This window comes from Tuber melanosporum, assembly GCF_000151645.1.
Source record: "Tuber melanosporum whole genome shotgun sequence assembly, scaffold_23, strain Mel28".
Taxonomy (NCBI): domain Eukaryota; kingdom Fungi; phylum Ascomycota; class Pezizomycetes; order Pezizales; family Tuberaceae; genus Tuber; species Tuber melanosporum.
The window spans coordinates 321201-336459 of NW_003298897.1; the positions used below are offsets into that span (position 1 = coordinate 321201).

The 15259-nt window shown below is 47.1% G+C and overlaps 5 protein-coding genes; 3 read left to right on the forward strand and 2 right to left on the reverse strand.

Moving 5' to 3' along the window:
* Positions 1 to 505: 505 nt before the first annotated feature.
* GSTUM_00006028001 (uncharacterized protein) lies at positions 506 to 4053 on the reverse strand. XM_002838152.2 has 4 exons: positions 3956 to 4053; positions 2695 to 3903; positions 1307 to 2633; positions 506 to 1228 (listed from the first exon to the last, which is right to left on the reverse strand). Exons 2-3 carry the CDS (start codon positions 3223 to 3225, stop codon positions 1941 to 1943), a joined length of 1224 nt encoding a protein of 407 aa, XP_002838198.1. The 5' UTR covers positions 3226 to 3903; positions 3956 to 4053; the 3' UTR covers positions 506 to 1228; positions 1307 to 1940.
* A 549-nt stretch (positions 4054 to 4602) lies between these two features.
* Positions 4603 to 5102, forward strand: GSTUM_00006029001 (uncharacterized protein; the record flags this gene model as incomplete). XM_002838153.2 has 4 exons in its annotated part: positions 4603 to 4696; positions 4767 to 4841; positions 4898 to 4994; positions 5071 to 5102. Exons 1-4 carry the CDS (start codon positions 4691 to 4693, stop codon positions 5100 to 5102), a joined length of 210 nt encoding a protein of 69 aa, XP_002838199.1. The 5' UTR covers positions 4603 to 4690.
* Positions 5103 to 5144: 42 nt separating this feature from the next.
* GSTUM_00006030001 (uncharacterized protein) lies at positions 5145 to 6138 on the forward strand (the record flags this gene model as incomplete). XM_002838154.2 has 4 exons in its annotated part: positions 5145 to 5282; positions 5399 to 5708; positions 5780 to 5874; positions 5946 to 6138. 4 exons carry the CDS (start codon positions 5145 to 5147, stop codon positions 6081 to 6083), a joined length of 681 nt encoding a protein of 226 aa, XP_002838200.1. The 3' UTR covers positions 6084 to 6138.
* Positions 6139 to 10639: 4501 nt separating this feature from the next.
* Positions 10640 to 12071, forward strand: GSTUM_00006031001 (uncharacterized protein; the record flags this gene model as incomplete). XM_002838155.2 has 4 exons in its annotated part: positions 10640 to 10668; positions 10727 to 11031; positions 11104 to 11486; positions 11569 to 12071. The coding sequence occupies 4 exons, from the start codon at positions 10640 to 10642 to the stop codon at positions 11881 to 11883; spliced, it is 1032 nt and encodes a 343-aa protein (XP_002838201.1). The 3' UTR covers positions 11884 to 12071.
* A 1702-nt stretch (positions 12072 to 13773) lies between these two features.
* The window catches only part of GSTUM_00006032001 (uncharacterized protein), a gene marked incomplete at both ends in the record, with an annotated part of 2390 nt that continues 904 nt past the window's right edge, over positions 13774 to 15259 (reverse strand). Inside the window, 2 exons of the mRNA XM_002838156.1 lie at positions 13774 to 13830; positions 13859 to 15246. Coding sequence (XP_002838202.1) covers positions 13774 to 13830; positions 13859 to 15246 — 1445 coding nt within the window. The remainder of the gene's footprint in view (positions 13831 to 13858; positions 15247 to 15259) is intronic.

A 15259-nucleotide genomic window follows, 5' to 3' on the forward strand; every position in this document is an offset into this window, starting at 1 on the left:
ACAGGCGACTCCCAATCCTGCAACCACAAACCGCTATCTAGCTGAGTGGACGTCACAAGCAAAGGAATGCGCATAAACTATCACTCGAACATGGTGGTGGTCTGGGGGCAGACGGTGGCATAACACTCGCATTATGGCCAAAAGCCTTAGCACGCTACAAGCATCGTCCCGGGTACCACGAGCTTACTTTAGTTTTGGATTATGAGGGCAGACTCAGACATAGCGCCTTGAGCTCACGGGACAACTTGGCCGCAAACGAGAATCTAGTGGCGTTATCTCAATGATCGCTATATTGTTGATTGATCACTTTTCCAGTATCGGGGGCGAGCAGTTTTGACTTGATTTGGCGTGAAGGAGATGCGTTGCGTAGGTGTTTGGAAATTCCAAATACAAGAAAAAGAAAAAGAAAGAACAAAGAGAAGGGTACATTTAATCCTAGTCATCACCTTCCCCCTACTTCCAAACAATTTGAGTACAGACTCCTTCTCTCCCTCACGATGCTGGGTATTTTTTATTTAGAATAGACATCAAGTGCTCTCCACTTTCCTCTTTTTCGACCCTTTGGCGGTGAGGACTGCTATTGCCGTGCTGGCGGCATTTTCGCGTACCGGGTCGGTGGGGGAAGACTCGGGTTTCATAGCATCTCCATCTCCCTCACCCTTTAACTGAGTCTCTCGCTTAGACTTGAGCATAGGAGGCACTTGGACCACCGGTGCCGGTGGAAAGGGTTTTCGTGGTATGGGAGGTCGTCATTTTGCCTCGGGAGCGCCCACCACTGCCGCTGCTACCTCAGCAACTCTAGGTAAATGTGGAACCTGCGTTGCAGCGAATCTACCTGCCGTCCCCGCTGCTAACCAAAAACAACCGGTATGGCAACATGTTTCTCGGCCGCAGCCTTCTTGCATTTCGATGGCTTTGGTAAACCGGCGAATCGCACCGGGGCTAACGCCTCCTCCTCCGGCGTGGCTACCTCCTCTTCCTTAAGCATGATGCCCACTGTTGAAGCAGTAGCAATGGGGGGAGGTTGCGGAGCTCCATCCTCGGCTTTTTCAATCTTGACAGAAGAAGAAAGTAGAGATTGCCGAGCTTTACTCATCCTCCGCTTCTTCCCATCCAGTATCGAGGCAGCGATGTCGTCCACATTTATGGTCTTCTAAAGCCTGCTCCAGCGCATTCTGGCCGCCGCACGGTTGATGCTGAAGTCTGCTGCTACGCGGGTGAAGTCAATCTATTCACTCCGTGTTAGTACACCATCGACATGTTCTTTGAGGGGTGAGGAGGAGGAGGAGGGCGAGGGGAGCCAAACAGTTTTATAATCGCTCCTAATAAGACAAGTAAATAAGAACTTGACGTTCTCGTCTATTGGGGCTTTAGCTGGCATGGTAAGGAAGGAAGGAAGGATTGTTAATTAATGTTCAGATTTGGAACAAGGTTGGTTGTGGGAGAGATGCTGTTGAGTGGGTACTCTTGGAGGGGGGTTCGGCCAGTTATGAACAAGGGTGAACATATGGAGACGATGGGGCAAACCTGGGTGTTGGGCAAAAGGCGAGGGGGGTTGTAAGGGCCGAGAAGAAAACACCAGCCGGCGGTGGTGATGGCCGTGCGCAGGACGGAAAGGATGCAGGGGTGAGCTGGAAGGTGGTGGAAGTGCTATGGCAGGTAATGGTCTGATGGTGATTCAATTGATCACTTACATCAATTCTTGCACATTACCGTGCTCTTGCTACGAACTGCAATACCAGGGGACTATTGAGTCGTAAACCTTTCGTCACTAATATAAGGGGCTCAGCTATAATATTGTGGTATTAATCCGCCAACCGCAGATTAGCCAGGTCCAGCCTCATAAGTAGCCTATCGATCTTTCCAACTTCCCCTCCACCTTTTCTCCAGGAAGACAGCAGTTCACCACCTCCAATATCTCTCTCTTCATCCATTCTCTGTCACCTCTCGATCAACATGCCAAGCAAATTTCTCACCAACCTACAGCTCGCCATACACTCCACAACTTCCCTATCATTCGTGCTAGTATCGGGGGTAATGTTCAAATCAGTAAGACGGTTCCTGCGGCCCATGCGCTCGATATGGGAAGCGAGAGCCTCGGAAGAAGTTAGGAATTTCTTAAGTAGGGATGCAAACTGATGATCTGCCAAAAACAATCCTCTTTTCAGCCGGGAGAGATAGAGGTGGTGTTCCCGCATCAACGATTCGGGGTCTTGTTGCTCTTCGGTCTTCTCTTCAACGTTCCTGACGTCCTGGTCTTCTCCGTCCGCCATCCAGAGATCCCCATCTTCATCTTCTTGCTGCCGCTGCTGTTCCTCCTCCGGGGCCTCCTCGAGGCCTTGACCCAGAATTTCCATTAACTCGCAAAAGGCACCTCCTACTACCTCTCCTTGCCAGTAGCCTACCAGTGTTTCTAGGTAGAACACACTTAGGCCAGCTGTTGCCCAAACAGCCCTCTCGATACCCTTACGTTTCTTGATCACCTCTCTGCGCGCTTTTGCGACTGCCCTATTTTCACTTTTAGAAAAGGCAAGGGGAGCGGGTCGATATCGTCTACCACGCCACAAGGTTTGCAACCTAATCAAAGTGCGGCGAACAGAGATGAGATATGCGAAGATGGCGTCGAAGGGTCTCTAAATCTGCTGGTTGCAGAAAGAGTTCCAAGGGCCAGCTAAGGTGAGAATTCAGTGTAACTGGAACACCAACCAAGAGGTCTTTGAATGACTCCCCAAGTTTAGCTTTTGGATGGACTGGCTTTGAAGCTACGGAAGCCGCGGGCGGGGGCTTGACAAGGGACAAGTATAAAAGATCCCTGGCGGTATCTAATCTCTCATCTGTGGTTTCCTCTCCTTGAAGTGATGAAAGTACCCCCCAGGTTCTTGTCAATATCGATGATACTTCGCCCTCTTTGAGAACAGCGCTACTCGAGCTGGATTTGACGCCCGATGCAGCCATTCCCCCAGTGGCACCAGGACGCCGCCATCGATTGCGCACTTGCTCAGATGCTTGCTCAACTATGGCGCCAGCAAACTCCCCACGGCCTAGTAGAAAGAATTCTCGCAGGATATAAACTACATCAATAATTTTCGAAGCCGGTAGAAGTTTTTGTAGGGTATGTTTTGACAAGGAAAGCCGTATTTCCGAAACCGCAGTAAGAGGTTTCTGTTTCGATAGCGGGGACTGAAGCGACTGTAGATGCGATAGATGAACCGGAAGAAGCGTCATTTCCGGACTAATTGTGTCGGATGCAATTCCAGTATTTGCTCCTCCTCGTAATTGAATCACCGAGAGTGCGCGTCCAATAAATAATATAGAAGAGGCTGTGTCTGGGGTAACAAAGGAAGGTAGGCGTGATTTGGCGATAGTATATTCTTTCAGCACACCAGTTTCGTCCTCGTTTACGCGATTCAACACTATTGACTCTGACTCTGTAATGAAGAAATCCTCAGAACTTGGGAGCCTTCCATACAAAACCCACGTTCAACCCTCCCGCAACCAAGCTGTCTCAGCAACCATGAGCAGATGCAGGGATACAGCCTCCAATGTGGGGAAGCCGGTGTGAATGTCTGTTCGCAGTCGGTTGATCAGTTGCCCCCCGCTTATTTCCCCATGGCGGATGCAAGCGAATGCAAGTAAGACAATATTCTCTCCCATCCCTCGAACCCGGAAATTATTTTTGCCAGCGACACGATGTCGTAGCCACCGACCATACCCCCAGATCGTGAGAGAACCTGCTGCTCGACTGAGAGAATTCGTGCACGGGAACCATGCAGGTGAGATGTAGAAATGCCGCTCGCAACCGCGCGTGCGATGGTCGAGGGATGGGTGGTAGTGATGGTGGAACAATCATTTCGGAGGGAAATGTGGAGATGTCCAAGGGAGGATAACGAGGACAGCAGGGCCCTAACTAACCCCCGTCAGCTCTTGTCCGGGAAATTGAGAGGGGCCAAGAGACCTTTCGGATGGAGACACCAGTGGGAAAGAGGGCAGGAGGCCAGAGGAGTGAGTATTGGCTATGGATGCCCAGAGAGTAGTAGAAATAGCTCATGTAGCATTGCAATGGTGGTGGTGGTGGTGATGGTGGGGTGGTGGGGCGGTCTCGTATTAAGTTGTGGGGAAGGTTTGATCGGTGGTTGTTGGAGTTGTCCAGCGGGTTAGGTTTGCGCATGCTGAAGCTTAAGACCTATGTTGCACAACACAGCATCATTCCTCGGGTGGTTATCGCTTGGTTCCCTTTTCTAGATTAATGCTTTTTGTCTACAATATTACAATTGTCCCACCACTAAAATATCTGCACTTGAGTATGATAGCACATTTGGCCCCTAGCGAATCCGGCCGCTTGAAGCCGAAAGGTGAGGTGCACCCGACAGACTGCGTGATAATTTTTCTTCGTGCTCCGGGACTTGTATAAACACCGACGTCTGAACACGGCTTCGGGCATATCTCCAGCTGTGTGTGGTGGTGGTAAACCTCTTTATAATCGTAGAAAGAAGTGTCGGTAATCAACTATCCTCTTTAGCCTAGCCATCTTGGGGGGGATGAGATAATAGAAATAATAAAAAACAGTCCTTATAATATTATGATGTCCCGTCCACCCATTCGAAACTTCTTCTATCCTCAGCTTTTCCGCCGGGCTTACAAGGAGCATATACCATCATCCTCAGTATTACCCAGAGTACAATTACGAACAATGGCTGTATGCACAAATACCTCTGTGTAATTAGTTACAAGGGTCGAAATGCGGTACGGACTGACAATTTCGACAGGCTCCCATTCAGAAGAACAAGATCACCGAGCGGGTCGCAGTGGACCCCAAGACTGGTGAATTTCAACGCAAACCAGTTTGTCTCCCTTTGTGTTCCAAACACAACTCGGTCTATGGATCTAACCCCTATAGTCTGTATTTCGCGACGCCATCTCAAAAGCTCATGGAGCTCGATTCCCTCCGGAGAAGGGCCGGAACCAGCTCTACGTCTCATATGCCTGTCCGTGGGGTAAGCTTCCCAAAATATCAGACCTTATCCATTCCATCATCACAGGGTTGGGGCTAAAGGAGCCAACCTAACCCAGCTCACGGCACCCAAATAATTCGTGAACCTTAAGGCCTGCAAGACATCATATCACTGAGCGTCGTGCACTGGGACATGGGGTCTAAGGGATGGCTTTTTGCGACGGAAGAGGAAGTCGCCGAGTCCCCGGAGATGACGGCCGCTCCGGAGCCCGTTAACGGTGCGACCTACCTCCAAGATATCTATTTCAAGGCGGACCCCCAATACGGGTGCGTGCCGCTACACCGTCCCAATCCTCTGGGATATAAAGACTAGTACTATCGTCAACAATGAGAGCAGCGAGATTATCAGGCTCCTCTACACCGAATTTGACGACCTTGTAATACGAGAAATTCCGTGGAAACCTGTTCTATCCGGAGGATAAGAGGGGATCCGTTGACGAGCTCAACTGGTGGGTTTACGACACCATAAACAACGGAGTCTACAAATCTGGGATCGCTACCAAGCAAGGCGCTCATGAAGACGCTGTAACAGCACTCTTTGCGTCCTTGGATCGTGTAGAAGGGCTTTTGAAGTCTTCCGCTGGGCCCTATCTTCTCGGCGAGAAGATCACGGAGGCGGATGTGGGACTATATACCACCATCTTCCGCTTCGATGCGGTGTATGTCCAGCACTTCAAGTGTAACATCGGGATGATTCGTCATGAGTATGCCTCTCCATTCTTCTCCTCCTTCTTCAAAAGGAAAATATGAGACGGTTAACGGTAAAAGAGATTACCCGGTTATATATACATAAACGGTTAAGGCATCTCTACTGGGATATCCCGGCTTTCAAGCAAACCACAAACCTTGAGCATATCAAGACAGTAAGTGACCAAGAACAAATCCAAATTTTTAGTCAGACCACTGTATAACAGAAATCAACCAATATCGATAGCATTATACAAAATCCCATGCCCGAATAATCCCGACTGGAATAACACCGCTCAGGCCTCTGCCACATATTTTGCCCCAGGATGTTGGAAATAACTTCAGTCTAAGATATACCATCATAACTAATCACTCGCAGAGCTGATTTGAGGAGAATCTTGGGCATCAGAAATCTCAGAAAAAGTCGACCTAATTGGTCAGGAGAATCGCCTTTCGTATACTAGTCTTATTGTGCATCTTATTCTAGTGATGGGAACTCGCAATCGTACTTAAATAGAGCCCAGCACAAACCTAGAAATGATACCCCACACGATGGCACCGGGAGTAGGACACCAACCTGCCCATATGCCTCTAGACATACAAAAGATCCACATCTCCCTACCTCGGAAAGGGCGCGAGTACAGCCAGTCAAGCATTTTCGATACCTAAAAACATGTAGACCGTGGTCCATAATCTCTCCCTTTTACTTCAAAGACAGACCAGACTGTTAGGAATACTGCAAGTAGATTTTACTGTGGGTAAAGGGTTGTTTCCGGAACACTCCGGAGCTGCAGATATAGTGAAAAGGGATTTTTTTGCTATCGTACTACTGGAATCATAGTTGTCTCATGTATTATCACTCGTGCCATTTTCCAAACCTCTGGTTGAAATAGTTACTTCAAGGTGACGGAAGCATGTTTAGTATGGCAAATCGGGACTTGGAACACTGTATATAGAAACCTCTGATGGGTATAAGTATGGCAGTCTCAGGCACTGGAGAAATAAACATGAACGATGTCCATTTCATTCCTCTGAAGCCACTGTCTTTATCTCCAACAGCCTCTCTGTCTCACAAGTCTTTACCTCTCTTCATTTCCACATTCTCAGTTACCTTCCTTGACCGACAACACCTCTCTCCTGACGGGCGAACACCGGCGTCGTGTCTCAAAAATATTTGACGCGCGACCAAGGGAAAACTAGACCAAGCGAACGAACATGAATTGGTGACTGAGAATTACTGGAATGGGAGGATGTATAAACCAAAAGGGGGTGATTCCTGTCCTTATTTCCCCCATGTTCGACCTTATCCTGACGAAACACTGTAAACAGATTTCTTCTTCTTTGACCTGTGGTTTTTCCTACAATGGAATGTTGGAGATTACATCATGTGCTAGGCGAAACCGGGTCTTCCCTGGCATCAGGATTGCTCTTTCAAGGTATTGGAATGCAAAGGTTGCTTGATTTGTAACTGGACCCTCCCACCTGGGATATTCTTTATTTGATGAGGGAATCTTATCTTGAAGAGGATGTCAGCTTCAGCGTCACCACCAGTCTACAATATCGTAAGATACCTCTCGGCCGCAGGAAGTGGGAGGGAATATGCTCTCAGTGGGGTAAATATCCTCCCAAAATTTGGCCGTTTAGTGGTTTAAATACCCCCTCCCCCCCTCCCTCTTTCCCACTTCATCTCTCCCAATCTCTCATAAAGAGAGCATTGCGGAAGAGAAAAATCATTTCTTACTGCCATATACAAATTCCCTACAAAAGTACACTTTAAAGATTTGCCGTCCTCGGTCTCCATCCAACGTTCCCCTGCCTCTCCATACTCCCACCATTTCTTTCCCTTTCTCCTATCTTCCCATTTCCATTCACAACATGCTCAAATAACCCCTCTCCAAGTTTACACATTTCCTTTATCTGGTTGCTTTTGTTACCCCAACAAATGCCATATCAATGGTACAGCTTCCTTTATTTCAATCACGGCCTACACCATTTAACACAACAATGCATCTTGGATATACTAAAACAGGACATATTAGAAAATATGTTGCCGGGGAGCAGTTTGTGAGAAGCATGAGCCCTGATCGAATTATTCTTTAAGTTACTTCTCAAACAATTTATACAGCGGCGACAAGAAAGTTGTGGGACACTAGCCAGATAGGTTTAGTGAACTGCTTAGGACACCTCTAGCATAATTGGGATAGTATTATAATGTCTTTACAACTGGTTTCATCACCCATCGATTCTTATTATCTATAATGCTAACTTCAAGCATGAGTGGAAAACAGTATCAAGCCACTGAAGCTGAGGGTCTTAGAGCAGTTGAGCTTGATTTTCAGGGCAGATTCTATCATGAGGTTGAGCAAATGACAGGTTATGAAAAGAATTCAGTTCACTGAATAGGCAATCATTGGGAAGAAAAGAATGACATGAAGAATGCTCAAAATTCAGGACAGCCAACAAAGCTCTACAATAGTGAGAAAGCAGTAACCAAGAAGCTTATCGAGAATGATCCTGATGCCAGAATTGCAGACATTACACACCGATCTGGTTTCCATATTTCGGAATACTTGGTTTCAAACGAGGCTTTAGCTCAAGGCTATCGCAACCATATGGCCCAAAGGCAGCAGGCGATACCACCATCAAACTGTACAAAACAGTTAGCCTGTGCTGACGAGAAGAGATGTTGGACTGCTAACGACTGGAGAATGTGTATTTTTACAGATGAAACTACATATTCAAACAGTAGTCAGCAAGGTGGTCTGAGAAGAGTTCATCGAAAAGCAGGCCCTGTAATTAAGTGCGATATTGGAATAACCAACAACAATCGAACTGGTTTCCTACAGGATTTTATGCAACCATAACGTTTAGATACCATACACCACTAGTATATATTCGACGATCAATGCCCTCTGAACCAACTTCTACTTTAGATGCGCTTGGCTTTAACAGTTTTTAATTTGTTAATGAGGTGCTCAAACCTTACCTTCTCCCCTTTCTGCGATCTCTACCTTATCATGGACAGCAATATCAGATTGCGGAAGACAATCTTAGAGTTCATCACGCAGTTTTAACAACCAAGCTCTACCGGACTCATGATATCACTAAGTTACATTGGCCAGCGAGATTACCTGATATGAACCCTGTCAAAAATGTTTGGCATATGCTAAAACTACAACTTAACCGAAGGTTTAGGCATCAGAAGCCAAGGAGGGAGGAGGAAGTAATGGTAGTCGCTAGGGGGGAATGGGAGGAATTGAATTGGAACAAGATTTATAGGATGATTGATGGTATGCCTCGTAGGTTTTGAACATTGATTGAAAAGGATGGTGAAAGAACAAAATATTGAGTATTACTTGAAGACATTTTTAAACCCGTTGTAAATGTGTATTTACACTAGCGTCCCACGACTTTCTTGTCGCCGCTGTACTGTACACCGGTACCGCTGCGTTTGCAAACACTTGGCGGGTTTTCTCCCACGCTACAATTCTTCTAGTTTACCGCAGCTCAACCGTTATTTTGGCTGATTCTCTCGGTTGATGCCTTGGTGGTGTTGCCTAGCATACATGCCCTGACTTAGAAGTACCGGCTGGCCCTGCTGCTTTCTACTATATAGACCTTTTGCGGAACGGAGAACATTTTTTCATCGAATTTACCAACTTACCAGACCAACCTGAACTACCTTGCCTCATATTATTCCTTGGTGTCACCGGACTGGACGGGAGGTCAAGAGAAAGATCACTGCTTGTGAAATCCGTTATTGCGCATAATCCTTCTCTGTTTGTTTTTTTTTGTTTGGCAAGGCGTTGATAGCAAAAGCCAGTACCGATTTTTTATGTTCTCCTCACTCGCTCACAAATATTGATATAGCTGTAAAACAAGTATATTCTTCTACCTGATATGATTCCCCTTCCCACTGATCACTCTCCTCCAACAAGATCGGTATTCTCAACTTAATTAAGTGTCCTGTCTGAACCCGGACAGCTTGTATGATAGATGGGAGCAGGTGCCATGGTACTTTCCTATATACAAATCAATGTCACTTAGTATGGGCAGTGATAATCCAGTTCCGGAAGAAACACTGTTGGAATTCAAACCATGTCCCCTCAATGTGACCTCAGGCACGCCGGTGAGTTCAAAAATACGCATGCTATAGCAGCCAGCTTACAAACTGTCAAGAATTCAGTAAATGAATGGGGGGGCAGCAGATTTCCTGCTGCTTCTTTTCTATGCCTTCTGCTTAGCACATATCATACTCCGCGGTACAAAGCCAGTCAAAAGGACAAATCCTTGGAGTATAGGTTTAACACCAACGCCATTAATACGGCAGAAAGGGGGATATATCAAATATCTCTAGCATGTTTGAAGCCTTCCATGATACTAAACCTTCGGCGCACCCACGCAGGTAGCCCCTACCCGCTCTCCCCTTCCCAACACCATCCTAATTGGCATTTATAAAATATAGGGAATTTGATACTATCACCTTCCATGCCATAACCTAGAGGTTATATGCAATGGTTGTGCTCTGGTATTCACCTGGATCAATCGAGGGGCTTGTTAGAGAGAAGAGTCGACACTTTCCCGCTAGAGGGGATAGTAGAAGCTAAGGAGGGCAAGGTGCAAACATCCCCAAAACAGTCTTCCGACAGAGAAATCGAGATTAGAAACCCCTCCCATATTCCCCGAAACCATGGAGCCTCCCATCCAGGAACGGAACTTAGAAAATCACTATGACAGAGTAGCGTATATACCACCCCCCCAAAAACCTCCTTCCACCATACCCTGCTTTTATTGTCGCCAAGATCTTGTCACAATATCTTTCCATCAGCGAGGACTCTACGGGCAGAAGTGTAGCTCTATTAGATAGAGTTTGGTGTGTTTCCAAAAGCTTCTAATTTAATCAATGATAGTAATGAATAACATTATTACAATATGATTACAATGCTACAAGCTGCTTTCCTTCACAAATTGTGACTCGTGAGATGTTGTAACACATATTACGCGTGCTAGCATAGATCAAGTCACCAGCGACCCCACGTCGTCATTGCACCCAATAGCGGGGGACAATATCCATAGTCTCCCGAAGCTACAGTCCCAACCTTCACATCTCTGCAACCCCACAGAAATCCACCCCTATCACTACCACCGCAACCACCATCGTTATGAACACCGCCAGCATGTCAGGAGCCAGTGCGGGTTCTCTTTTTCTTTCCTTTCTGTCCGTCATCCTGGAATCGAATCTAACCAAGCCAATCGCTGCAACCGTGAAGCAGTATTTGCAACGCGCCAGTCCTTAGGCTTTATAAAGTCCAAGCTTAAAGGCGCCGAAACAGGTTCATATTCCATCCCCACCCCCTCCAATAAGCGCACAACCAAATCTAACAGGAATGTCCGAACAAACAAAGGTCATAGTCTACTTAAGCGAAAATCCGAGGCCTTGACGAAACGTTTCCGCGAGATAACCCAGCGTATCGATGAAGCCAAACGAAAGATGGGCCGCGTGATGTCGATCGCTGCCTTCTCCCTTGCAGGAGTCACTTACGCTACAGGCGGCGGCTCGAACCTAAATTACCAAGTGCAGGAGAACGTCAAGACTGCTAGGTTCCGCGTGAGGACTAATCAGGAGAACGTGTCCGGCGCGCTGCTGCCCGTGTTCGAGAGCTACATCGCGCAAGGGAACTCGGATTTTGGTCTCACGGGGTTGGGCAGCGGCGGGCAGCAGGTGCAGCAGTGCAGGGAGGTTTATGGGAAGGCGGTGGAGATGTTGGTTGAGTTGGCGAGTTTGCAAGTATGCTTTCCTCTCTTATCTTAAATATGGGGGAGGAATGGATGGGTGCATGGCTAATTTCACGGCTATGATGGGGGGCTAGACGGCGTTCGTAATCCTCGATAACGTTATCAAAGTCGTTAGCCGTCGCGTCAATGCTATCGAGCATGTTATTATCCCCCGCACGAAGAATACGATCAGGTATATCAACAGTGAACTCGATGAGTTGGACCGCGAGGAATTTTATAGGCTTATGAAAGTGCAAGGGAAAAAGTGTCGTGATGCCGAGGAGGCAGACAAGGAACTTCGTGCTAAGATGGCAGAAGCAGGGACTACTGCAATTGATAGGGCCGAGTATGGGGGTGAAGGTGTTCCAGATATCCTAGAAGAAAAGGAGGATGAGGATCCTATTTTTTAAAGACAAAAATGGTGTCTTTCTTTGCATGGGCAGCAGAGCGCTCTTTTCCCTCTTTCTTTCACATGAATATCTTACCCGTGATGGGCTTTTCCTTTAGCATACCCGACTTTTCTCCCTCATTTTCTTCATTTTTTCCCTTTTCTACTTTGTAAATACCCCCCAGTACCCCACATCAATTCCATCAATCACAGGCACTCGATTCCAAGCAAGTACCGGACCCAAACCACTGGTATCACCCCGACACCACCAACCAACCAGACACCGAATCCAAACCCTCTTCACACACAACAAAAGTCAAGTTACCCACCCTTATCAGCTCCGTCCATCACCTACCCACCTCCTCCAAAGCTCCCGAAGGCTCCGAACACACGCATCCCTCCCCCACCAAAAATCAAAGAAATCAACAGCCAAAATCATCGACACATTCACAACACCGACAACCCCCCACCTCCTCCAAAAGCTAACCTCTCTGACAAACACATTAACAACCTTCCTAAACGAATCGCGCAAGGATACCCTCGCCCAGAAACCCACGCACAAGCTCCTCCTGCGGTTGGAATCACTGTCGCTCGAGAACGCTTGGATACGACACACATTCCCGACCACGCCGGTGCTCACAGATGACCTTTTTGGCGGGGATGTTGAAGGTGACGCGGATGCTCTACGGGAAGAAGGGGAGGCGGAGTTTGGGAGAAGGTATGGTATTGCGAGGAAGTGTTTGGGGGGGATTGGTTTGTTCTCTCTCTCTTGCTCTGCTATGCTAAAGATAGGATTCGGGGGCGGAGTGAGAGCTAATATTGGACAGTGCATCGGGATGTGTTAAGGGTCATCTCGCGAAGAGGGAGTCTGGTCGTTGTCTGCGGTGGGGTGCTGAGTAGGGAATGGGAGAATGTGTATCGGAAGTTTTGGAAGGGTGGTTGGGGAGGGGTGATGGCGAGGGTACGCTCACGGCGGAGGAAGTGAAGGTTGTAAATTGGTTGTTGGAATACGTACCCAAGGGCGACGGTGGTGGTGGTGGTGGCTGTGAACAGGAGGTTCTTAATGTCGCGGATGCGGGGAGAATGATTGACGGACGGTGGGAGGAGGGGAGGTTTCTTTGGGGTGGGTGATGTTGGATGATTTCGTTCGCCCCCACCGTTTATTTCCTTCATAGTATTTGTGTATGGGTAGCACTTTTTATAATGCTGGGATGGGATGGGGTGGATAAGGATAGCATACTATAGAATCTCAAATAACCCAACCGTGCGCCGCTATGTCATTCGAGTTGCCCCCTCTGGTAGGGTCTGGTATTTTCTACATTTTAGAAGGGCTAAACAACTCACCTTTTGTGTTTTTTCTGCTTTCATCCCTTCCCCGGATAGGAAATTCTGGGTTATGATACCTAGCGCATGATTCAGTTATTTGAGATGCTATGGTAGCCAGATATCGACAATTCAATCTCCCCACATTATTGAACAGTCGTAAGGAGAAAGAAAGTAACCAAATAAAAATAAAAGGTTGGTATGCAGTCGATTAACAACACTCCCTCTCCATGATACTAGACAAAGACCGACACCAAAGACCCATAAGACATGCATCTCCATAACTCTACTCAACACTTGTCTCAATCCTGGTGTATCCAATTGTCATGACAACCCCCAGACACTCCTCTCGCACGCATGCACTAAACCGGACCAAAGAGAATTAATCCGTATATCATACAAGAAAATAAAAATAAGAATAATATAAAAGAATAAAAATAAAAATAAAAATAAAATAAAATAAAATAATCCGCTGACGTTAACCAGCTACCGTCCATTCTCATAAGGCACATTCCCTCATACAGGGTATTAAAGCGAAAAAGGTACCCACTAGCCTTTTCTAGAAAGAAATGTGGGCATCCATAACTTGTTAACGTTCAGGCGCAAATGGAGAAAGGGTGCCGGGGGTGTTCATGCTGAAGGGTGCCTATCAAGTATCCTGTTAGTTAGTCGACCTCTTGGAATGATATTTGGAGTATGAGGGAAATAAATAAATAAATGACTTGCCAATACTCTCTTTGCATTGCATATCCTCCAGGCAAGGCGTTTGACATTTCCATCGGCTTGGACAACCTCTGGTGCGAAATCAACCCCAAACATTTCCTTGACAGCGTACACAATCCTCCTAGCATACTTCCATCACTTAGGCCACCAAACCCATCCGTAACATCGCCGGGTGCTATATCCTGGTCCTCCTTATCGAAACACCTAACAACAACCGGGAACAAGTAATTCTCAACGCTTTCTTGCATCTCCTGCATATCAATGAAATGCTCTTCTTTAGTCTTGTCAGCTGCAAGTGGTGCTTTATTGATGATGACCTCGAAGGGCAATGAGATTGCTATAACCTTGTGCTTTCCGTCGTGGTGGTATCTGAACTCATAGACTCCATTGCTCCAGAAGGTCTTGTCTCCGCCAAACTCCAGTTCGCCCGTAAGGATTTCCTCGTTAGGGTTCTCAGGCAAAAGGGTCTTAATATCAGAGCTTATGATTCCTTTCTCCGCAATGTCGGTATCGTACTCCTCCTTGCAGAGGGCGGTCCAGCGGCCCATAGAGGCGATCCTCGTAACCTCTCGAGAGGCGTTATCGGCAATTCTATAGAGCCCGATCCAATCTAACCTTAAATGGTTAACAAGGGCAGTCCAGACAATTCTGATAGGTTGTCCAAATTCTACAGATAGGCCTGTTTCAATTCCATCGTTGGTCTCTCTAAGAGCATTCAAAATGGCGATCGAGTATTTCTTTGCGTCGTATTTGGCGTGACCGTCCGCGAGGAACGTGAGTGACAGATCAGCAGGGTAGTGCGAAATAAGCAGTTGCGTGTCCTTAACCACACCTATGACACCCTGCGTAAGCTTAGGCTTTGCAGTTTCTAAAAACTCCTCAATGAATTCACCAACATCTGCAAGGGCCTTATCAATTGACCCCTCGAACGATTTCACGCCATCATCGACTGGTGGAGGCATGGCTTCCTTGATTGTCTTGACGACACCGGCTTCCTTGCGGATTTGACTGCCATAAAGTTTCTCCATATGCTGCCGCTCAACAAATTCGATAAAAAGCAACAAGCAAACGTGGGAGAACAGACCCAACATGAATATTTCCTGCGAAGAAGTGATCAAAACTATTCCCCAAATTCCTGCGCTGCCAACCAAGAGCTCCGGGTTATTAAGGTACCTGTAAATTCCAGAATAGGTAAGATGTGGTGTTGGCTGCTCAAAAAAGAAATCGACAACAAACCATCCAAACTCCCCGAGTAATTCATGTATCGAAACGGCGGTCCACATCTGAAGCGCGAAGAGTAAGATTCCCAGCGTATGCCTGAATAGAACCCAGGCTGCATCTGATCTGTGCCG

What these genes read in the sequence shown, in the direction of transcription:
- GSTUM_00006028001 (XM_002838152.2), bottom strand. Translation starts at nt 3,225, where the DNA reads ATGACGCTTCTTCCGGTTCATCTATCGCATCTACAGTCGCTTCAGTCC. An exon ending in ACCTCTTGGTTGGTGTTCCA is followed by an intron (nt 2,634 to 2,694) that starts GTTACACTGAAT and finishes CAGCAGATTTAG; the next exon opens with AGACCCTTCGACGCCATCTT.